Source organism: Apiospora marii, assembly GCF_038362585.1.
Source record: "Apiospora marii strain CBS 49790 chromosome Unknown utg000003l_segment0_segment0, whole genome shotgun sequence".
Lineage (NCBI taxonomy): Eukaryota > Fungi > Ascomycota > Sordariomycetes > Amphisphaeriales > Apiosporaceae > Apiospora > Apiospora marii.
This window is the reverse complement of record NW_027117374.1, coordinates 5,915,298-5,939,286: the sequence shown is the minus strand read 5'-3', so window position 1 is coordinate 5,939,286 and position 23,989 is coordinate 5,915,298. Positions and strand designations below refer to the sequence as shown.

The 23,989-nt window shown below is 52.4% G+C and overlaps 2 protein-coding genes across 2 annotated transcripts; one reads left to right on the top strand and one right to left on the bottom strand.

Annotated features, from left to right (window-relative positions):
* Nucleotides 1–11,794: 11,794 nt before the first annotated feature.
* On the bottom strand, nucleotides 11,795–14,167 carry PG985_005414 (reverse transcriptase; the record flags this gene model as incomplete). The annotated part of the gene is made up of 1 exon (XM_066825183.1): nucleotides 11,795–14,167. One exon carries the CDS (start codon nucleotides 14,165–14,167, stop codon nucleotides 11,795–11,797), a length of 2,373 nt encoding a protein of 790 aa, XP_066688343.1.
* Nucleotides 14,168–22,308: 8,141 nt separating this feature from the next.
* PG985_005413 (uncharacterized protein) lies at nucleotides 22,309–23,701 on the top strand (the record flags this gene model as incomplete). Its single annotated transcript, XM_066825182.1, has 3 exons — nucleotides 22,309–22,326; nucleotides 22,410–23,091; nucleotides 23,154–23,701. 3 exons carry the CDS (start codon nucleotides 22,309–22,311, stop codon nucleotides 23,699–23,701), a joined length of 1,248 nt encoding a protein of 415 aa, XP_066688342.1.
* Nucleotides 23,702–23,989: the final 288 nt, after the last annotated feature.

Genomic DNA, 23,989 nt, shown 5'->3' with positions numbered 1-23,989 from the left:
GAGTCCCGAGGTTGACTGAACTGAAAAAGGAAAAAGACCATACGCTAATGCCGGGTCTGGCACACCCATAGCTGTGGTAGCCTGGGGCGTCATACCATAGCGCTGCCGGTGAATTATTAGGCCGTATCGGTAAGCAAGCGTTGGGTAAGTAGGACATGCAGCAGCGGCATTCCGGTTATCTCTTTCGCACGACTCGTGCCGAGTATTGTTTTCTCCCGTATGGTCATGGTTTCATCGTGCCAAGGTAAGCTGGAATCCTTCCAGGCCGAGCCAGCCGGAAATAGTGGCACGCTGATGCTGGCCGCGAAATTGCGTTCCATGTAGCCGGAACCCAATCAGCGGCCGTCACGGTTATGCCTGCATCCAGTGACGATCAATCATTGGGTCGATCATCGTGTTGCGGTATGGCACTGTACGAGTAGAACACTAACGAAGCGGCTTGGAGCTTCAACCTCAGCAGCTGCTCGACTGTTCATCATCCGCGCTGTCATTGTTGCTATTTCGTCACTATGTTGGAGGCAAGGGAATGGAAGTTGCATTAGAGTTAACTGCGCCGGCTCCAGCTCTGACCGACCCATTTGGGTGCGGGGCGACTGGTTTGCCGGCAGGGCTATCTTATGGGTCGCGACAAGTCCCACTAGCAAGCCATGGCCGGGGGTAAATGGAGCATACAGAAGCCCCATTGTACCCATCACCACTAGTCAATCAATGCAGGCGCTTGGATACTCTAGGAAACAAATCGCAGAGAAATCGGCCGTCAAGGTGCATTAGTTAGGAATCAGAACGAGCCAACATCGGAGCCAGTCACCCCAGTCCGTTCAGGCAGCCATTGGTCTACTTGCCGTCACTATGGCAGAAGAGCCGAGCAAAATGGGTAGGACGCCACACGACATCTTCGAAGGGCGCTAGTAGACGGATAGCAGAGTAAAATGCGAACTCCTGCGTAGCTGGCCAAATCTCCTGCATTGCTACTTAGACATTGGGTCACTCGCCCTGGTATGTGAACAGCCGGACCATGGTGGCTGTGGCCTTGCGGCCTCCGATCAAATCCCCCGCGTAGAATGTATTCTGTTCCGTTGCGGCCGAGAAATGGCAGCCGTCGCGCCTCGAGGTTGTAGGGATTTCGGCCGGATACTGTTGGGGAATTCGAGTCACGCAGCCGGCGTTAAGCGCATCGTGCGACGGCGGGCCTATTTCGCTGGCTGATAATGTGATGGTGGAGTAGCCTAATGATGGAATACGAGAGTGAGGTGTATCAGACACTGAGCGTAAAGTAGGTAAGCGTAGTGGCAGCAAAAGATTGATGTGAAGTAAAGAAGGGCAGAGAAAAGAGAGAGGCGGAACGAGGGGAAGTGGGAGGAGAGGGGACGAGAGAGGGCGACGGAACGAGAGAGGGCGAGGGAATGGGCGAGAGGGGGGCGGGAGCGAGAAAGGGAGCGAGAGTGAAGCAAGGGAGCGAGAGGAAGTAAGGAGGAAGTAAGGGAGGAAGTAAGGGAGGAAGTGAAGGTGACGAAAGGTGTGAAAGAGGGGAGGGACAAACATGGCCCAGGAAGGCGAAGAAGAGGCATAGATGCAGGAATAGATCCTGGACCGGAAGCAGGCGAAAGAGCAGCTTTGTCTACCCACGCCCAAATGCGGTCAAGGGGAGGCGAGAAAGAGTCCCAACGGCCGCCCGCGCTGAAACGGTCGAACCTGATCACCCGGATAACCAGGAGGGTACCGTTTGCGCCGTATGGGGGCTGGGCTTCCCTGGACCCCCGGCCCCCCGACAAGCAGCACCAGAATCGGTCCAAAGCCAGCGCATGGATAGTAGCTCGTGACGGACAGGGCCACCGACCCGTGGGTCTTGGCAGCGCGCTGCGGATATATAAGGGTGACCTGCCTCCCACCATTGCCAGTAGTTTTCTCTTCCTTCTTCGCGCCTCCGCCCGGAGCGCCGGCCACCCTTGCAGCTTGAACAGACTCCTCTCGGCGCCCTGCGGCTTGAACAGACTCCTCTTGGCGCCTTGCGGCTTGAACAGACTCCTGCTTGCAGCTTGTCTGACTCCCGCCTGTGTTGTCCAAGAGCTTGAACTGACTCCCGCTCGTGTCGATCAGGAGCTTGAACTGATTCCCGCTTGTGTTGTCCAAGAGCTTGAACTGACTCCCGCTTGTGTTGTCCAGAAGCTTGAACTGACTCCTGTCGGGCTGGTTGATGGTCTTTTTGCTCGGTCTCCCTCATGCGGTCGAGTTATCTCCTGCAGAGGGGCATCGGGCCTGGCTCTGGCGTCCGCAGTTCGAGTCATCTCCTGCCGCCTTTGCCACCCGGGTTTTCCTCCTACATTCGAGCATCTCATGTACCGAGGTTTTTCCCTGCACCTGCTAGTGGCAGTGCGGCCAGCGAAGCCGGCCTCTGCGCCTGTACGTGGTGCTGGCTACGAACCTGTTCGCGCGGATCGGGCAGTCCCGACCCCGCGAGCAGAGCCAATGCAGAGACGCGAATAGAATAGATGAATACAATATATTGGCGAATACTTACGTACATACATAGCACTCCACGCACTTTCTCTCGTACTTCTTGCATGGCAGATCGTCGCCGCCGCCCGTAGCTTTCCTACTCCTGCGCCTTGGTTCTGCGCCTATGCGACCACTCCCTCTCGTGCTGTAGCATCAACTGTACAGATCCCCCATGTGGTTTGGCAACACGTACTTGCCAAGGCGTAATGCGGTGGACGTGCCGCCGCCAAAACCGCTCGTGCTAATTCGTCAGTGCAATATGTCCCGCTTGCATCTGGGGTCAACTGCGGCTGGTTTTGAGCAGGCCGAAAAGTCGTATTGGCGACACCAGAATGGACGTACACCAGAATGGGCTCGCCAGAATGGAGCACCCCAGAGCTGTCCACGAGGATGCGAGATCTTGCTGCGTCACCCTTCAAGGCCTTGAACTCTCTCACGCGCTGTTTCCGGCCCTTGGTCACAATGTCGCCCAGTCTACAGCACCAAGACTGGCTCAGGAGCGGGACTGTCAGTGGCGTGCCGAAACCATCCAGCGTCTAAATGGGCGGGCCAGAAGCAGCACCGAAAGGGCTGTTCACGCGGGGGCGGAAGCGCTGGTGGAGCAGTTCATGGGTGGGGAGCAGCCAATCCAGAACTTGATCCTAGTCCCGGCCGACCTCGTTCTGCTGATCTGGCTCTCGAATGGAGGACCGTAGGACGCCGAACTGCCCTGAGCCAGAATCCACGCCAAAACGCGGTGGTACGTCCCATACATAGGGTCCGGGACTGACGGTAGCTGCACATTAGCTGCTTGCTCACGAGTATGCCAAGGATCCGAAATCAGATACTGCTGGCCGCTTTCGGTGCAACTCACTTCGACCCTCGCCACGTCTGCTGGGTTGAAAGCTGCCAATCGGCTCTCGCATGGTTATGCTTCACAAGTCGTGCTTCGTCCAGGAATTCGCTCTGCCCATAAGTGCAGGCTATGGATCAGCACTTCCCCACTGGCAAGCCCATTTCCGCCCGACAGCCCAACCTACCAATCGTGCTGGGCTGGCATCCATGTTTCTGCTTGGCCGACCATCAGCAGGCCACGCCACCACCGCGCACGCATCTGCACCCGCACCTGCGTCTGCGCTCAAGACTGTCGCTCCTTCTGCCACGCAGCTCCAGCCTCCGAGCCAACAACCACTGTCCTTTCCAGACGTTCCTAACTTCTTCGACCAAGAAGGCCTCGAGTCGAGCCCTTTCAGCTCGCCGCTACCGTAGGTCCCTCCACATCCAGTCCGCGCGTTGTACTGAAAACGAAGAACGTCGGGCGACACCCAAGAACTGCTGGACAAGGTGGATGAGCTGCTGGACAAGGTCAACGCCGTCCGGTCCGAGCTGGCCCACCACAACGAAAAGTAAGTCTATCCCCGCCCTCGTACAGCAGAGTTCTCCTACTCACGCACGCCCACGTCTTGCCAGCTTCACGACTTTGTAGGTCTCCACCGCCGTCGCAACGAGGTAGACATCTGACAACAGGTGCCCGAACAGCACACAGAAGGTCGAACAGCTGTAAGTCGCCGTGTATCATTCCGGCGCAGGTCGTCCACTGACATCGGGCACAGGTTCTTGCAGCAAACGCAAAGGCTCACGGGCTGGTTGTCGCAGGTGAAAGCCCTGTTTGAGCGATTCGTCCCCGTGGCCGACGCCGATCCCTTGGGCGACACCTTTTTCGATCAGGTGTAAGGCTTCGCAAGAGGATATTGGATGTCGGAGTGGGCTAGGCCATTCGCCGACACGATGGCCCATGGCGCGGAATCGCGTTGCCTCCCCCTGGCATAGTATGCGCTGACCGCCGGTGCTCCATTCCTCTGCCTCTGCCAATGCACTGGCCTTTTGTAGCCTCGTCGACTCTTTTCGCTATGGATCATGCAATCCTGCTCGGCTGTCGGTTGGAGAATCGTCGGTGAGATGCGTCTATCGCGCGATGCATGCAGGTCGGTCGTGGCAATGTCTATCACGCTGGTCCCGTGGGGGCTGGGTCTCGCTGGCCTAAGGAGTCATTGTGTGCCGGCGTGCTTCGGGGTTCTTTGAGCATTCGAAACAGTGAATAACAACCGTGTCGCTATGCTGTCGTCTCTCTTGCACACATAAGCGACGGTCACCTCAACGGGTATTCTTGGTAACAGTTGTCATGAGCTTGTCCCCGCACCAGTTGTGCTTGCTACCATGCTGTATCGGATGGCGGTCATGTTGTCAATCACCAAGCGTATGCTGCACGCGTCATTTTCTAGCCAAAGCATGTGCCGCTCTGCCTGTAATTGAACGAGAAGCCCGGCCCCACGTAGCACAGCCACTTTCTCCTGGGGCTGACCTAGGAGCCACCCCCTTAACTCGCTTCTTCCAACGTCTAGCATTCATGCCCTTTTGGCACCTGAGCCAAATAGCTTCTGGTCACAATCATGAAGATCAACCGTCAATGCAGGTAGTATACTTTTATTTTCGATATTCTACCAACAATTCTGCGGCAGGTCCTACGGTTTATCCCCATACCAATGTAGAACGTCCGTGCTAGGCTAGCACTGGTAGCTTGTCGAGATCCAAGTGCTGCAGTGGTCATGCATATCTCTTCCGTTTGTCCTCTCCATACAAGGCGTGGCTCGCCTCTCGCCTGCCATTATTTCCCTCGCGACTGTCCATCACGGCCGACTCTGCCAATACCATCAACCGACTGATCCGGGGAATAACGGGAGTCGACTGCCATGCGTGCACCAACGAGCATCTGTGGGCTGAAATGGTACCGTCGTAGAGTGTCAATTCATATGTTGGCGGCAGTGGCGCAACCCGGCCTCCAGCAGTCGTCTTCTTTTCGAGGGCGTTGATGAGCTCTTGTTGCGTATGTATTGCATGGGACTGCAGTGAATACATCGTCTGCATGTTCGTAAGGCGCGTCGAAAGCTCTGCGACAATGGCATGAAGTATACGGATCTCTTCGCTCAACTTCATGGAGCATGCGCAGACCTGACGTCGTGTCTTTGCATCGTGTGCCAAAGTTATGGAGACACCGAAAGGGGCTACTGAGAGAAGGGAGAGGGTGTGGTTATCCATCATTGTGGCATATATTGTTTCGCGGCTTTGAAGGTAGAAAGGAGATCAGGTGGTAAGACTCTGTAAACGGCTGCTGCGAACTGGAAAGGGATGATGGCGGATTTGGATGGAAATATCTTTATTAGATGACTCACCTGCGTCACGTGTCTGCCACGCACCAATTGTACGGCTGCTATCACACGGTCGCATTCTGCGGCGACCGCACTACCGACAGCCAGTTGTGATGCAGTCCCATAAGCACGGAAGCGGTCGATGTCGTCCTTTTGCTTCGGCGGTGCTGTCGAGGGTTTGTTTGCGTGTACCAGGATAAGCAGGCATGGACTGTGCCGCAGAAGCCATATGTTCGGCGTCTACTTTTGTCGCCCTCGGTGGGAGTCGAAGGAGGCGGGCGACTAAAGTAAAACAGTACCGGCGCCTGGTGGAGTCCCCATCTGGCTTCAAATCCGCCGCTGTTCGCTGGCTTTCGTTATTTGAAGCGGCGGATCAGCAACTCTGCCTCCTGAGATCCGCATCTACCATATCGTAGCCTGTGCATCTGACATTTCTGTTAGCCAGCAAATGACACTCGCAAAGTGAACGTAGTAGGATTAAGATGCTTTAAACCGCTACAAAGAAGTATTTTCCTATCCGCAGATAATATGAGCGACACAGAACGGCCTTACATAGTTGGTACTACCAGCTACCACACCAGTCTCTGTTTCATGAATGTATCTTGAGGTACTGTACAGTACAAAGTCAATAGAGCCAGAGTAGCTTCAGCTAGCACGGTCAGAAATAGACGCAAAAAGTATGCTTCATTGTAGGGTTACGGGTAGGTACGATCCAGAGGAGCAAGATTGGAGGTACAGACCTAAAATGCTACTTTGTAGCTAAGAGCTGTGCCCCTATAACTATATCATCATTTGTCCAATCTTTCTCGAACGAGTCATGACTTCATCCTTTGTGTAAGGCCCTGAGGCAGATGACCTGAACTCGAGCGGCGCTGGGCAACCCTGGTCCAACGCAGTCAATCTAGCAACCACGGAATCGTTATTGTTGGCTTGCTGAACGGCATACTGATGAAAGTCGACGGCGTTCTTGTGCTTCTTCCGCGAGGAGTTCCTTAAACACTCTCTACCGCGGCCTGTAAAATCCGCCATTCAGTGGATCGACTCCCAATTCAAGTTGATCACCAAAAACCATGGAAGAGTTGGACACCATCACGGGTTCCGCACCCATGAGCTATGAGGTGTTTTGTTCAGAAAACCTCAACGGATACTTTCCTGTTGATGTGAAATCTGAATATTCTTCTCCAATGGTTTGCGACGAATATTTCGACTTCACCCAGGTATTTGGAGGCCCTGTACACCAGCCCGCCGCCCTTCTCGAGCCTAGAGGCCCCTATGATTGGCAGCAATACCCGTCACCTGATCCCGTGGCACAGCTGTCTCATATTCGAACGCCATCACCCAGAGTGGTCGCCCATGGCTATGAGCGACTTTCACTACGGCCGGGAATGGTCAACAGCCACGCCATGGACGTTCACGGTATAGCCGATGCATCGTCCATGCGTGTCCACAGAGATATGAAGGCGGGTTCGCCGGCTTCTGACCTACGAAGCAACGCGAAGGAGGTAGGCTACATGGATGAGGCCCAAATCTCCGTAGCCAAAATCCCGAAATCAGTTCACGTGTGTAGCTTTCCGGGATGTAAGAATAGGACGGCTTACAAGAGGCGCGAGCACCTTCAGAGACACCAGAACACGTACGACTTCGTCCGCCCTCTTCCGTAATGCCGCTGCTGACAGCCTACTGTAGGAAACATGGCCTTGGACCAGAGGCGGAGTGCGACTTCTGTGGTAGGAAATTTAACCGGAAAGACAATTGGATGCAGCACCTGAGGCTCCACACGGAGCCTAACCGCCCCGCTGCGCGGACGAACTTTCATTTTGGGGCGGTCTTGAAGTACAAGGAAGAGAGGGAGCAAAATCAAGCCCCGGAAACTTCCATTGACAAAACAACAGCTGGCGGAAGGTATAACCTGACAGCGAGAAAGAAAGAGCTCAGCTAGGAGCGGCGTGACTTGTCCAAGCGAGTAACCAAGTCGGAGGCTTGTGCCCGCGGTTGTGGTGACAGAGGCCCCAAGACCTGCGTTGGCGGAGGTTGCGCGAACCAACAGGATATGGACGCCTCAGAGTAGCCGTCGTTGGCTTCAAACTTGCGCGACCGAGACACATACCGGGTGCCACCCGGTGTGTACAACATCGACTTGCTTTATAGTCTGTAACACATACCTTGGCTACGGGAAGCTTGCCGTTTTGCGATTTACTGTTATCTATTCTGTGGGTGGAGTCGGATTTGAATGGGGGAATGGGGATAAACACAGATGTACAAGCAAAACCAGAATCAAAATCCCGCAATCACGAATGGTCTTCAGTGGGGAGCAACCTGCCTAATACGTGCTGTTGTAGATGTTGTAAAGAGTATCACGATGTCACACGCATGCCAACGAAGGCATGCATATCGACCCACCGGATAACAACATTCCTGAAGGGTATGGCGGCTAAGGAGATAAAAGACGTCCGAAGGATGTCAGACTAGGTGTATATAAGCTTGACGAATCACCCTCCCGGATGGAGAGGAAAGGCAGAAGAGCAGAGCCCCTAGAAGTGCCATAGTCAATTGTTAGTTGAATCAGAACCAAGCCCTTACTGCCCTTGTCACACACGAGCCATTGCCAAAGGAACCAAACCCGGCGACGTGGAGATGGCTTGTGGGAACGTGAGCGTTGGATAGGAGTGTGTTAGCAGAAGAGATTAGGGGTCCTGAGTAGGCAGGGTACGCCGCCTCGCCGTCCAATCATGGACTTGCCGACACGCCTGGGAGTACGGAAGGCAGACGAATTTCAAAGTATCTGGGTCCAAGTCCGCGGAGGACGTCCCCACAAATAGCAGTTCGCAGTCCCAGTCACAACTGCAGTCGCAGCTAAGCAGGTCACTGAGGTTTCTTTGGACCATTTTGGCGGACACCTCGAACTCATAGGCTAGATTATAGCAACGTGCGAGCTGCTCACCAAGCTCTCTGTGCTCCATAAAATTGAAAGGACGATTTTGTGCAGGCATGGCCGGAAGGAATGATAACAGGATTAGGGTAAAGGCTTTGCTGACGAAGGGAAGGACGAGAAAATCCAGGAGTGTAGAGGCCGGGCACATAGCTGGGCTTTATACCCGTGTGGCTTTAGTTGCCGGGAGACTTGGAAGGGTCCGAAACTATCCCAAGATCAGCTATCAGACGCATGAGCGTATTGTGATCCTTACCTAAAATAAGCACATTTCCCGTTTCTTGTTTGAATTCTGACAAGACCCTCTCGGATCGTGTAAGATTGTTTCCTTCCCTGACTTGGGTAAAATGCCCCTCAAACTCTTGCCTGAGGAGATGTTCGAAATCTGGCGACCCTCGGAAAAGAGTGGCGCGGTGACCCCAAGGCACCTCCATCATCCCATTCTCATGGTATATCGATATGGATAGAATCTACCAATAAGTCTTTGGACTTTAGCTGGGCGTTCTGGCAAAACTCACGTAACTTTCCCCGAGGGTGTCGTCGTCCAGAAACTCGTTCAGGAAAGGTTGTGCTGCTGCTACCAGCTCTTGGGAAAGTCAGTGCTGCGATTTCGCACAAGCGAACTGAGCGTACCTATTTGTTGGATCATCCATATGAGGTGAACTCGCCGAGTACATCCTTTCCTGTAGTAGTAGCCGTGGATGACTTTTCTCAGGTACGGTAGCATGGCAATGACGCCAGGACCACTTGCAACCAAGAGAACAGTTCTATAGTCATTGACTGCAATGTTAGAGCCATGAGGACCGGTGATAAATGCTCGCCTTTGTACGCTCTGATCGCCTTGGCGCCTGCAATGGCGCAGAAGCTTTCCAGTGAAACCACGTCGGGGCTGGATGATGAGTTCTATCGAGTTTTGGCCGACCTCAGCCCACGAGGCTACAACAAATGGATGCGACTGAGCGAAGGATAGAAGGCTCACGCGGGGAACACAAAGAAGCACGTATTGACCAGCATCAATCTCGCACGGCCGTGGCAGATTGAGGGTTATATGAACAAAGCCGTGAGCATCACTAATGATGGCGCGGGTGCATGGCTCGCCCCATTTCATGTTCCGGTACACAGCCATGGAAAGGCGGATCAGCACCGAAGCAGTCAGTAGCCCTAGATAGGCAACGAAATATCTGAATCGCAACTTTCCCGAGTTGAGCAGATGGAAACAAACCCCGACAATAAAGACAGTCGCCAAAAGCCGATGGATCCAGAGGAAAAGCTCGTAGGCTACCCTACGCAGCGAAGGTAAAGAAAGCAGGACTACGAAACATGCTGAAACAGCAGCCTATGCTAGTTTCAGTATTTACCAAAAGAAAATGGAGGTGGGTCTTACAGAATATGCATATAGGTGTTCGTTGAAGTTGAAATCACCTCGCCCCGCGATAAATGATACAACGTGTAATAATATGTGGCTCAAACACATGAATCCAGCAGCGCTGTGAATGCGTAAGACCAGAATTCGGTAATCAGCAAAAGGGATTGGCGTGAAATGGAGTATTAGGGGAAATTGGTTCAACAGAGCCAAATCACCAGCCCGTAATGCCGCAGCTGGCAGTGAGGCAACCCGGAAGGTCAAGCAGAAGATATTGAGGCCGATGTACGTTATGGTCAACGCCACACGTGCTACTGTGGCGGAATCGATATACTGATTGCTTTTCCAGAGATAGCTATAAGCTAACCACTTCGTGATGCACAGGTGACCACGTCTTAATGCCCGCTTGAACCGAACAAGTGTCCTGAAGACGAGTAAGATAGAAAGCGAACTACACCACAATATGGCAAAGACTAACACAGGTTCTACCATATTCTCGGTGATGTAATAACAAGGCTAGAAACCCGTCTGTTGGAGCTGCAGTAATAAAACGAGACGCTTTGCTCGAGCTGAAGAGGATTGGACATACAGTCGCTAGCGAAACCTACGTCCTCTTTCCACTCATTGATAGTTCTCGCTCTGGATCCACTTTGGCGGGGTAGCTGTTGACACCATGTACCCCGCCATGCTCCCAGGTACAAAGCCAATCTCTGCCTTTGCTACTCCTTCACTTGTACATCCATGAATCGATTGCTATACTTACTCTTGGGTTACTTATGCTCAACGAGAGCTAGAGCTAGAAACTGTTGGCAGTCGTATGCATTCATTGTGGCACTGCAATTGTTCCTGTAAGCGTCTACAAACAGATGTTTGACAGAATCCGGTCAACGTCGTTTTCGGCGATGAGTTATTATAATAACGCTGACCAGTTTCTGTCAAAACATCTGATTGTAGACGCTTACAAGAACGATTGCGGCGCCAGGTAGAGCTTGTACCACCTGTCAGCAGCTTCTCTCGTCGAGGATAATCGATTCAAGAGTATTGCAATCGGTTTGTGGATGTACATGGGAAAGAGACGGAAAGGCAGAAATTGACTCTGTACTTGCGAGCATGGCGGGGTACATGGTGTCAACAGCTACCCCTGCAAAAATGTCTAAAACGGAAACTATCAAAGAGTGGAAAGAGGACGTAGGTTTCGCTAGTGACTGTATCGTACGGTATGTAGAGTGCCGGATACACAGCAGTACGGGATATGACAGTTAAGGTCTGCAAGGAGTGAAGAGGCTGAAATTGCCGCTTCCAACGCTCCCATGGGGAGAGGTACTGGACTTTTGGGGCTATTTTCGGCAACTATGGCATGCTACGTCAGATCTGTCCATGAAATGTGTTCAATCCAACAATGGAGCCAGTACGATGAGTTCTTCTCGCAACCAGGCACAATGAGAAACCTTCATTAATCGGTGCTCGCCTCCAGAAACCGTCGCTCCTCCAACTCGTTAAGACCGGGAAACATCCTAATATGCATAGAAGCCGACAATGAACGCAACACACAACAAGAAGCAAAAGGACAAAGCCCGAAAGCGGGGCGCGTCTCTCAGAAGCAAAGTAATACAGTAGAACTAGGCAAACATTGCGATATCCAAGGCTCGCCATCCATCCATCCATCCACTGGAAGGCTCGAGTGGATGGGTGGATTAGTAATGAAGCCAATTGTAAGTGGATGTACATCCACTAAACCATTTTGACAGTGGATGTACACATGGGTGGATATAGTATACAAGCAAAATGAAGCTATTTACAACCTCGCCGGCACAATACCGCTTAGTCAGAATCCGAACTTGAACTAGGAGGCTCTACGTCCTCACCACTAGAGGCTTCAGAGTAGACCTCGCCGTCGCTCTCTAGCCAGTCTAGCCCACTAGCCTCGTCGGCGCCTCCACTGCTATGCGGCGCTAATGGTAATATATCGTTATCCTTCCCCGGAAGGATGCCAGCTCGATACCAAGACCGAAGGACCTGACAAATCCCAATAGTCTGGGCTTCGAGACTAGCCCGTGAGGCTATCACCATCTTGCCGGCGGCTGAGAATACCCTCTCACACTCAGCTGACATAGGTTGGATAGTGAGGAAGTCCATAGCCATCCTCGAGAGGCGAGGATATCGTTCTTGCCTTTCAAACCAATAGGCTAACGGATCTCGGACCTCGCCGTCGCTTATCTCTCGATCTAGTTGCCAAGCTATATATTCATCGCCGATTACAGCTATCGTACGAGGCAGCTTTGCCGCTCGATCTGTAGCCTCGAATGGGTTAAAGAAACGCGGCCTTTTAGCGGGAGGCTCGTCGTCGCTCCTGGCACTCTCACGGCTAATAGCCCTGATATCGAGATGGGCATAGTCAGCAACCCATACCTCATGGACTAGGGCCTTCGCTTTTTCGATCCACTCCGGCTTTAACTGCCATATCTCATTAAACCAATCCCATCGATAGGCTGGATGAAGCGCTAAAGCTGTATAGTAGATCGGTGTCTCGTCAAGCCGTTGATAATATATATCTAGCTTCTCCCACGCTAGGTTAACGCCGATTCTGAAGTGTTCAGGGTCGGGAAGGCCTTCGGCTAGCAGCTTGAATTCCTCTAGCTTACTTAATAGAAGCTCAAAGCCGAGGACGACGTCCCACACGTTGCCATAGGACCCTGACCATCCTTGGCGATCCCGAACCTTGCCGTCGCCCTCGAGGGTCTTTACAACAGTCTCAAATATCGTTAGGATACTCTCAAGGTGCCGAAGGACTTCCCAGTCGTTATCCGAGAGGTGGTTCTCCTCTCGCAGGTATCGCGGAAGCTTTATAAGCTTTGCCGAGGGCACCCTACCGGTCCGTTTTGACCGATTTTCGTGATCCCAGTCCTCCCTGGCGACAACGAGAAGCATCTTAAGCGGTATCTTTAATAAAAGCGCACGCCGGATCATATATAGCTGGGAAAGCCATCGGGTCTCGTTATCACTAACAAGCCGAAGTGGCCGTCTTGCTCGATCTGTGGGTGTAGCCGCCCGATCGATCTCATCTTGTTGAAGCCGACGGAAGCGATAGGATAACCGGTGGACGTTACGCACATCCACAACTAGGTTATGAAGCTTCCCAACTGGGCCCGTCGATCGCCACTGCTGATAATCGGCATCAGTTAACGCCACCGCACCGGTAAGCTGCTTTTCAAATGCGTCAGGATGGTGGCCGAATAATAAGGCCTTCGCAGCTAGGTTGATAGTATGGCCGATACAACGGCCGCGCCGGAGACGGCCATTAAAGCCCAGTTCGGCGCCGATAACTTCCATAGCAGTGCTGTTATTCTCAGCGTTATCAAGAGTGAAGTAACCGATCTTCTTTTTATCGATCCCGAAGGCGTGGAGGACATCGAGAACTTCGCCGGCGATAGTAGCACCGAAATGACGGTGGGCTTCAGGCACTCCGAGGAGTAGCTTACAAGGCTTGCCAGCTTCATTGCGATAAAAGCACACAATTCCATATAATGCGAACTGGTTAGGCGACGTCCAGCCGTCAAAAGAGATATGTATCTTGCCAGGGCAGTTATGGAGGACGTCGACGACCTTCTGGCAATGGGCTTTATATTCCTGAAGGATGAGGCGCCGGATTGATGAGCTAGATGGGATAGCTCTCCGTAGTGCCACAGAAGGGTTTAGGTATTCGAGAAGCTCACGGAAGCGAGGGTTATCGACGAAGCTGAACGGGAGGTTGCTACCGACGATAAGTTCGACTAGTATTCGTTGTAGATGGCGTCGATCGAAGCTACGGACAAGGCTATTCGCAAACTGCTGTTGCTGTGGCTGCTGCGGATCGAGCTTAAAGATGGATGTTATAGACTTATGATCGCCGGTAATACCCTCATCTTGCAGCTGCGCATTACACTTCTTCTCGCTTTCCGGTGCGCCTATCCGATGGCTTCGCCATAGGTGGGTTCGGGCATTTTGTAGGCCTGCGGCTGTGAAGCTCGAGATCGGAGGTCGGTTTAGATGGACGCACGTTTTACAGACCCAGCGGCGGATAGAGTCCTTCTGAATATCGTAGCCCTCGTCCCATAGCCATGAACTGGTATCACGACCGCGCTCTGACCAAATCCAGCCTCTGAAGTGACTAAAGAGGCTGTTTTCGAGTAGCTGTTGGCTTGATTCGGTAGCCATGGCGAGGGTATTCGTAAAGCTAAGATGTTTGGAAGGCACCTGAGGGGTGACGCGTTAAAAGCGCGCATGGCCTGGTAATTATGGGTATTTCGGTAGCGTTGACAAGGGCCTGGCGGTGGTACATCTGTGACCATATGGTTTGTATGGGTGGGGAGGTAGTGTGGGTAGGGATCGGTCAGGGGTCTAGCTCCACCACGAATTTGCTAAATACACGCACATGGACCACTGGGAATAGCCTCAGTGGATGGATGGATTACGTAATTAAATGCCCTTTTGGTACGTGTATTTACTAGTGGTCCATATATGGGTGGCCCACATGTATTTGCCGTCCCTCCCCTTTTCCTCGTTCGACTACCATCTTCGTCTATAGCGCCAATACAGTCAGCCTCCGCGCCCCGAACCCAATGACCGTGACACCCTAGGTTCCTCGCCTCCATGTGCCTTATATACAAGTGCAGAGTTGTCTTACCGTTCCAAATCAACACTGTTGTGAGGCGTGATACCTCCGGCATTATGAGCTCCCATTGGAGCCGTCTGGAAGAGATGGTGGCTGCCCGAATATCACTTCATCCCATGCCTTCGTTTCGGTGTCCAGCTGGACACTGTCCAGTCGGGCACAAGGAAGCATAGGAGAAACATCTATGGTAGGGGAGGGTGGGGAACTCTAGATCGCAACAAGTCAGATTGTGTGGCCGGTGTTACTGCAACAATGGTTACATACTGGGCTATTGCGATCAAAACCTGTATCCCAGCTAGAGAAGTCGAAAAGGCTGTTGATGCTATCAAGTGACTGCTGCTAAGATTAGTACCGAAGCTAACCGCAAGGTTGTTTCTTCACTACCGGCAAGCCATACGTATCCTTCTTCGTCCTTTGTATAGGTGCTTGTAATTGGTGGATGATACAGGGGCGTCGGGAAGAGAGGATAGAGAATCGGCATTGCAGGATCGCAGTGCAACAGTAGCCCATCAGTCTCTTGTTCTATGTCCTCGCCTTTATCGTGATGAGCCAATGGCTGCATCTGGTGCATCGTGGACGGCAATACCTAGCCACTTGGAGAAAAGAATGTTCTAATTATGTCAGCCTTGTTTTGTGGTTTACTGAGCTTTGTCTTCTGCAGAGCGCCTGCTTTATTTGTATGCAGCGCAACGAATAGATAAAGGCTCACAGTGTGCCTATCCTACCTACGTACTCGCAAACAGGTTTAAATGACACCACGATGTAGGTCGACAACTCTCCGAAGGGCATAAGTGATCGTTCTAGCTTCATCGTTTCTTCCTTTCCGATGCTACCCTATTTTACGTCCAACGTCTCACATGATTGTCCACTAATAACACCAATCCTGGCGCCGAGCCTCTATGTGCTCCTCATGTCTGCACTGGTTTCCGCGTATCGTAGAATCTAAAACTTCCCAGCCGCTCCGCAAGTGCCCTTCTCCACCGATCCAAAAGGGCAGCAGTACCTCGACTATTCTTGGTTAGCCATCTGGTTCCGCTGAGTACTGTAGCATCCGGGAATGCCTTCCTCTGTGTTGCAACCCTGTTTGCTCAGGCTGTATTGGAAGCTATTGTACATACGGGTAATAGAGGCTGTTGCTCCAATTCTTCCACGGTGTACCGGGGCAAGGACCTAATCCTCTCGTTTCTGACACAGATTCAACGTCCCCTATTATGGTGTCCCATCCTGGTAGGCACGGGTCGTCTTAGCGGCAGCCATCTACAATACCGCACAGCACCTGTCGGCGTCTTCTTGGAACTGCTTAGGCTATAAAACAATATTTGCTGTGTTGTGTCAGCAGAACCCAGTAAGCTGGCGCTTTGTTCATTCTCGATAACTTGATCGGAGGTCCCATCGTCTAGCACAGCCCATATTCAGCGAGAAGTGCAGCATACTCCATCCAGGGTACTACAACTTTTCAACAAAGCATCTAGAGCATCCCTGCACCCTAAGTGCCCATAAGCTGTCGTTTGTCGTCCCAGAAACCCACAATGGTCTTGCTGCCGCTAACCATGAATTCGGACAGCGAGTGGTTGACTCCAATTTCGCGGTTCGTCCAGTCTGATCACCCCGTCTTGGAAGAATCCCCCCACAGCTCAAAGCCGATGCTCAGTAACTCGGCCGCGTCGATGTCTGTACCAAGGCGTGTGAGCATGAACCTAGGTTCTATCCCTAGTATTTTGGCCCTTGACACTGGGCCGACTCCCACTGTAGCCCCGTCCATGACCGCCGTGCCGCCAGCAACGAACTATATCATCCCCGGGACTAGTAAGACAGCCACGACAGGAGCAATATCCACAGCAGCTGAGGTCGGCACTGGGGTCGGAGCTGGGGTCGGGGGGCTGGCGCTGATTACCATGGGCGTATTGTTGACCTTTAGGTGGCATAAGAAGAAAGTCAATTCCAGACGGATGAGCCCACCGAGGTAGATATCTTCTGTCATTAGGGCACATGATTAGGTCGTGCGGTTTGGGAGAGATGAATAACATTGCTTCAATTACCCTTTCATCTCATGCTCTTCCACGAGTCTTCCCAGTATGATACTCTGCATTAGTGTCTCGCCTGTGAGGTGGTGGCTGCGATTCAAGACATGCCCAGTCATCTGGGCGTAGCGAAGGGTCGGGTTCTGTGTCCAAAGGTACGAGCCATTTGGAACCCCCAGACCCCGGCGACTGTGAATTGGCTTTGCTACCGATTCTGACAACAGCAACTTCCATAGGGACAGGTACGCAGCGGCAAAACCCCTCGGAGGCCGAATCGTCAGTCTCGGACGCACGCAATCCCTGCATAAGCGACACGGTGCATTCCAACCACTCGAACGCTAGGACACCGCCCATGATCAGTGTGTCGGGTTAGATGGGAAACTATCTTTGGTCTCACACGACCGAAGCAAAGCAGTCCAGTAGCCTGGGACTCATGGACAATGGCTCTCAGTCTCCAATTTACGACGCACTGCCCTTGTGGATGCCACGTCTCAAGGCCACCTTCTCACTCGATGGCGACACGATTCCGACGGCAAGACACCCACGCCCCCGACACGTATCTGGTCTGGTAGCATAGCAGCCGATCCGACACAAACAGAATATTGCCGAAATAATGGCCATCTCAAGCTCGCTCTGCAAATATTGCAAGTGAGATCATCGATCCTATTTGAGATTATATCGAAGACACCCAGGGTCTCCTAGAGTGAGTCGGATCCTTACAACTTTCTTCCGAGATCCATAGCCGCGTAGCAACCGGAGTTTATCCCAGCTTCTCACTTCGGAACATAAATACCCTGTGAGCTCCCAGAATCCGAACCGTTCATCTTTCTCTCCTTTCTCCCCCATCTCTCCTTTCTTGCTACTGCCCCAGCATACTACACTGCTACATACACACTGATTCCGACCCAACACGTTATACTGCGCTCCCCAATATGACACATAATAAGATTCTACCAAAAAACAGGAAGCGACCAAGCGAAGCGCAAGCACCCTCCGATGGCTTGTTCGTAGCCGAGGCAGCATATTTGGCTGTGTCGGTCACCTCGCCACCATCCAAAAGATTGAAACGCATCTCAAGAGAGATTCCACCATGCCAACAGGTCCTTGGCTATGACGGTTGGATGTACTCACGGAGTTTTACTCCTTCGGACGTGTTGACGCATCAGTCAAAGACAGGACTCGACCTGGGACTTCTACGGAATATTTGCAAGTTCGTGGGAGTCCTTCGCGTCAAAGATCAATTAGATCATACCGAATATATATCTGGCTATGTCCAACAACTTTGGCGCCACGATTTTGCATGGGAAGGACGTTGGGAGCCCAAATCTAGGGCTGGAAGCATTAAGAGTTAGCACCGGCGCTGTAAACGGAAGGGCGTCAGAAACAAGATCAGACGAAGCCTTGAGGCTCACAACCGGCGTTGTGAACGGGAGGGCGTTCGGACAAGTTTCCCAGGGAAACCTCTTACCAGGGAAAGCACCCGTTGTCTTAGTGTGGAGCAGTTCAGGCACATCAAATCAGTGTACGAGGAGGTCCCCGACGGCGGGCTGTGTAATATGGGGCTTTACCTTCGTTTCTGCTTTAACCAGATGCTTCATCACTGTTTGATAAAGGCCAACAAAGCTGATGATGGGGAGAACCAGTCCTCGCTGGACATCTGATACTCCGACGCAGAATCGTTGGCGGTACCAAGGCTGCGGAAGAAACCAGCCTCGTTCTTTTCCTTTGCATTTTTGCGGGTGTGTCTAATAGCGGGTTGATCTTTGGGCAGGTAGCAAGGGAACCTTTTAGGGGCATAGAGCAGCCCTCAGATACAGCTAAAAAGAGGTGCATTGAACGACCTGTGCCCAAAGTAATTTTAGTATCAGAGCTGAGCTAGAAACATGGAACTGCTGGCATGTGTCCTCATGGTTTAGCTTTAGCATAGTCCCTTGCTTTCCTGGTGGCTAGCCAGCCTCCATCAGTCATGTTCCGGACAGGCGGACAACAGCGCGGGGTGAGAGGCCTCGACTTGTGCCAGAATATGGAGTACCAAGGGCATTCCTCAAAGGGCATTACTCAACGATAGATGAAGTTACGTGATCAATGATGGAGATGTACTGTGCCTGGCTCCGTTAAATTGAGCCAAAGTACATGCATCTATGGTATCCAAGAGCTGTCGCCATGCGATGCATCAAGTGCCAGCCGTCACCGATTACACAGTTTGATGGCAGGGCGCCCGACCATCATATGGATAACTTCAATTCTATAGGTGGCTCAGAGCAGCCGAGGAAGCGCACAGCTTTGCTCTCCCCATGTCGTGGCGCGCTTTCACGTCAAGCTAGCTGACGTATATACCTGTGTTGAGCCTGATGCCTCGACTAGCTGCGACACAGACATGCACCTGGCGCAGGGGCACGGGACATGAACGCTGATTGAATTGAGGGGCGTCAGCGAATGCCGCCTAAGTCGTCGGATAGCTGGTTCGGAAGCCGTATGATGAGAGTGTAGGTTTTGTGTCGGAGCTACAATCCTACTGTGAGCGCAGACGGATTCGAGGCCTGCGATTCGAGGCCCGGCGTGGTAGGGTCATGGGCTAAGAGCTGTAGGCTGGAGTACTCCTGTCGAGCGCAGCGGTGTCACAGTGCACTTCGCCTTCTTCGTCCCCGATTCGGTCCATCTGGCCTTTAGGAGAGGACAATCACGGAGGAGGGGATCTGATTTGTCCTTAGCGACATGGTGCACCCGTACATGTCTGAAGAGACCGTCAGCATTGCTCAGCATGCGACCGCCGTAAAACTCAGACAAGCCTTCCCGCAATGTCTATCTCCGTATTGTCTGCCCTGGGTCTTTGTCTTCACCGTCTTTGAAACACGGACACGCATAGCCCGGTGACTCATGGACTAGGTCGTGCCGTATGTGCTCATTCTTCTGCCTGAACCCCTTGTCGCCCTCGCTTCGCGAGCAACCTTTGACGTCGCAGTAATGGTGCTGCGCCGAGGAGTGGCCGTGGAGTTGAGCAAGTATTGGTTTTGGAACGGGGCCGCATTGTAGCCTGCAAGTTTGCAAGTAAAGATGTAATTCCATCCCACCGCTAAGCTCGTTTAGGCCAGGGCAGTGCATATGTATGATGAAGGAAGCAGACCGGGAGCCCCGTCTGCGCGGTGGATAATCAGGCATACCCCCTACAAGACTTCACCGAACGGCGGGTACAAGAATAGTATTGCAAGAAGATGACTCCTCTAAGCTCACTCCTATACGAGTTCTGGAATGAAAGAGGCGGCCGAGATAAATGCTTGAGAAAGAGTGGCATTTGCTCTCTGAAGTATCATATCTTTGATGTACTTGGCTACGACTCCGAGAAAACAATGTATGAGGTCCAATGGGTAAAGTACCGACCGACAGACACAACTTGGGAGAGCGCAGAAATGGTACAAACAGCCACGCCCCCCTTACTTTCTAGATTTTGGAGCAAGTACTGGAAGAAGAATTGCGTCGTCCAGGAGCATGAAATAGATGGATGTAGAAAGTTCGCATGGGGAATTGGCCTGGCTTTAAAGTACATCCACCAATCTCATATGTGGGCGACGAGGGATCCATCTCACATCGATCCCGACAGTCCCTTCCAGAAGGGCTGAGCAAATCGGTAGAGCTAGAGCTAGTGAATTCGAGGTACGAAGAAAAGGTACTAAGCATTAGAAAGACTCTAGAAGAATAACAATGCATTGCAAATAGGATAACTTTTAGGCAACGTTAAATAATCGGGTCACCGTCCATTTCGAGGGAAAGCTAGGCGTCAGCGTTGATTTGAATAGTTTGTCATGCTGAGTACGAAACCGACCTCCTGTATACTGCAATAGCGCCTACTGGTACATCAGGCGCCGGACCTGTGGCCGTATACGACATCCCTGGCGGTGACGGCGTCACTGTCATTCTCAATGGTCCCACGAGGCTGGTATTGGCTGGGCAAAGAGAAACAAAACTCGGACTGCCGTTCACAATTTGAAAGCGCCGCTATCTCACCTGGCCCACTGGGCTTTCACAGGGGTTTTCGTCCTGAGACGCCATGTGCGCCCTGCCAGACGGCTCCTTTATGGAGCAACTCCTGCAGCGTTGTTTCTACAGGATGACACAGTGCGGTATGTTTTTGTATGTGACTTCATCGGGCCGTATGCACTTCCATGTGTTAGTCGGGGGGGAGGGGGAGGGGGCCGGGGAAAGCGCTTACGACAGCACAGCAAAGCAGGGGCATCGGTGAAGTAACACTGACGTACACGTATCAAAGACGATGTTCCAACCTCGCTTAGAAAAGTCTGCCGATGCTGAATGGGATTCTTCTCACACACATATTCAATTGCCTAAGTTGGCTAGCAGCCTAGGACGACGGCGAAGTGATGAAACACATGTATCGACCAAAACATACAAGGAGGCACTGACAATATTCTGTGATACTAGCACAGCCTGGGAACTACTTGCTCGGATGGAGGGCTGTTCACTATGCATATGCTCATCTCGCTTCCCTTTAGCACACGACATTGCATGAGTCACTATGTAAAATGCCTGCGCGAATTGCATCGTTTAATTACTGATGGCCACCTAGGAAGCCCGGGGCACATATTATTACCAGGCGATGAAGGGTTAGTCCATGTATTAGATGAGCTACTAGAACACGAGCGGGAGGTCCCTGTTTTCGACTTTGATATGATTTCTGTTGCCTAGCTAATGGCGATGATATTGAACCAACTGACCACCGCTTGAGGCCTCCCTTAACGTCCCGAAAAGCCCTTTTTGCTAAACATCTCTACTGCCTTTGACAAGTTACCGCTGCCTATTCTCGTTCGACCCAATATAATGAGTCCACACAACGGCTATGCCTCCTCGCAACCCCCTGAACCAAAGATATTTCCTGATAAGAAGTCTCGTTATCCAATCGCAAATACAAATGGAACATTCACCTGTATCTGGGCCGACTGTAACGCATCGGAATTTAAGCACAAGTCGGATTGGGAGTAAGTTGTCTCCGAACTCAAGCCGAGACCAATTCTGATCTGGTACAAGGATACACATGGACAAGCACGAACTCCCTTACAAGTGCCCGGAAGCGGCATGCGAACAGAGACCTGCGCAGGGAGACTACGGCAACTTTAGAAGACACTTAAAAAAACACGGGTATCAGTGGCCGGATTATTATTGCCAGCACAAAGACTGCAGACAGTCTCCATCCGCAGACAGCCACAAGCCCTTTGCTTCCGAAACCTACCTAAATTATCATCTGCAACGTGCGCACACTGGAGGAGGGAGGGAAGATATCTATTGCGATTTTAGCGACTGCAATCGGAGCAAGAGCGCGGACAGGCTCCGGCCCTTTTGCCAGCTCTGCGACCTCAGAGACCACATCAACCTCGTGCCACACATAAATGCCACCCAGTCTGATGGCTTTTATTGCACCTATGAAAACTGCCATCGGAATCAATCTCGGCCTGAGGCCAAGGCATTCACCACAAGTCAGGGCCTTCGAAGACACTTAGAACTACACGTGAAGTGGGCTCAGATCGGGGAAGTCAAAACTGATGGAAAGTACGCCTTCTACTGTGAGCATGAAGGCTGTGATCGGAACAAATCCGCGCCCAGTGCTGAGGGTTTCAAAAGTCGTATCAGTCTGAATAACCACTCAAGGATACACAATGGAACTGTACAAGGTGGTAATTATTGCCCCTATCGAGACTGTGCCCGGCATGAAACCGTGGACGGGGCTAGGGCCTTCACATCGCACTCCGAATTTCAGAACCATCTGGGCACGCACAAGACGCGCCTCTTTTGCCACCATGAAAACTGCATCCGGTCTAAAGGCATGCCCTTTGGCCGTCCCGGTGACCTCAAAAAGCACCTAAGGGCACACGAGAAACCGGCGACTGAGATCGCAAGTCCGTGGTCGGGCAAGCACGGGTTGGCGGGCGATAGCACCGACGCCAGCGCGTCTCCGAGGAAGCGTTCCAGGGTTCGTACTAGCACGACCACGTACGGGACCACTCAGGAACCCCTAGATATGGTGCCGGTGCTGCCCGAGGGAATTCAAGACGAAGAAGGGACGCTAGGAGGCTGGACAAGTGAGCCCGACAGGCACCGCCAGAGCCCCGAGGGAGAAGTCGTCGAGGAACAGCAGTATGTGCCAATAGACCCTTGCCTGATGGAGCCCACTGAGGGCGCTGGCACAGTGCTGCACGAGGACGTGCACGACGAAGACTGGATGCCAGGAAGCTGGACAAGTGATCCCGGCGAGCACTTCCAGAGCCGTGGAGAAGAAGCCGCGGGGGCGCAACAGTGTGAGCCGACATACCCTTGCCTAAAAGAGCCCACCGGAGGCGCGGATTTAGGAGACATCGCGCGCAGCCCCACGGCCGACCCCGCGGATGCCGATGGGGAGTATCATGGTGTCGAGGGCGACGCCGACAAGGTCGTTATGGTGGGTGAATGCCCCGGTTTCAACAAGGCGCTGGAAGATTATTTTCGCTGCTCGACTACCTGAGAGATCTACCATACTTTCCAATATACAAACGGCAATGGGTCCTTCGGAGCATCGCCTTCCTCATTGGACTCATCAATGCCAACTACCCGTTTGCTGCTCTGGATTACGCAACGCACATCGCGGAAGAGGTCAAACACCCTGAGCGGGCTATTCCAATTGCCTTGTTGGGCACGGTGGCTATTGGATTTACCACTGCTTGGCTTTTCTCCATCTCCATGATGTTCTCGGTCCACGATCTTGATGCTGTGACGGGCACCGCGACCTTGGTCCCTATCATTGAGATTTTCCACCAGGCCATCAATGTCGCTGGCGCAGTGGGACTGGAGACTCTGATTATCTTGACGGGCGTGGGATGCTTGACAACCTGCCATACATGGCAGGCCAGACTGTGCTGGAGCTTTGCTCGCGACAACGGACTTCCTTTCTCCAACCATCTGAGCAAAATTAATCACAAACTCGATGTGCCTCTGGTCGCACATACCGCGGGCGTCGTCATCAATGGGTGCACTGGCCTGCTTTACCTTGGCAGCTCCGTCGCCTTCAACTCGTAAGCGGCACTTGCTGGGATATCTTGACTGGTGGCATGTCATTGACCAGATCATCCAGGCTTGTCGGGGCAACGATTTCTCTTTTGTACATCAGCTACAGCATTCCCGTCGTCTGTCAACTCATTCAAGGTCGCGATAATGCACGACATGGGCCTTTTTGGTTTGGCAAACTTGGACTTTTGTCTAACATTGTCCTGCTTATCTGGACCGTCTACTCTATTATCATCTATGCTCTTCCAGCGGTAATGCCTGCTGAGGCAGCCAGTAAGTCTCGCAAATGACTCCTTGAAA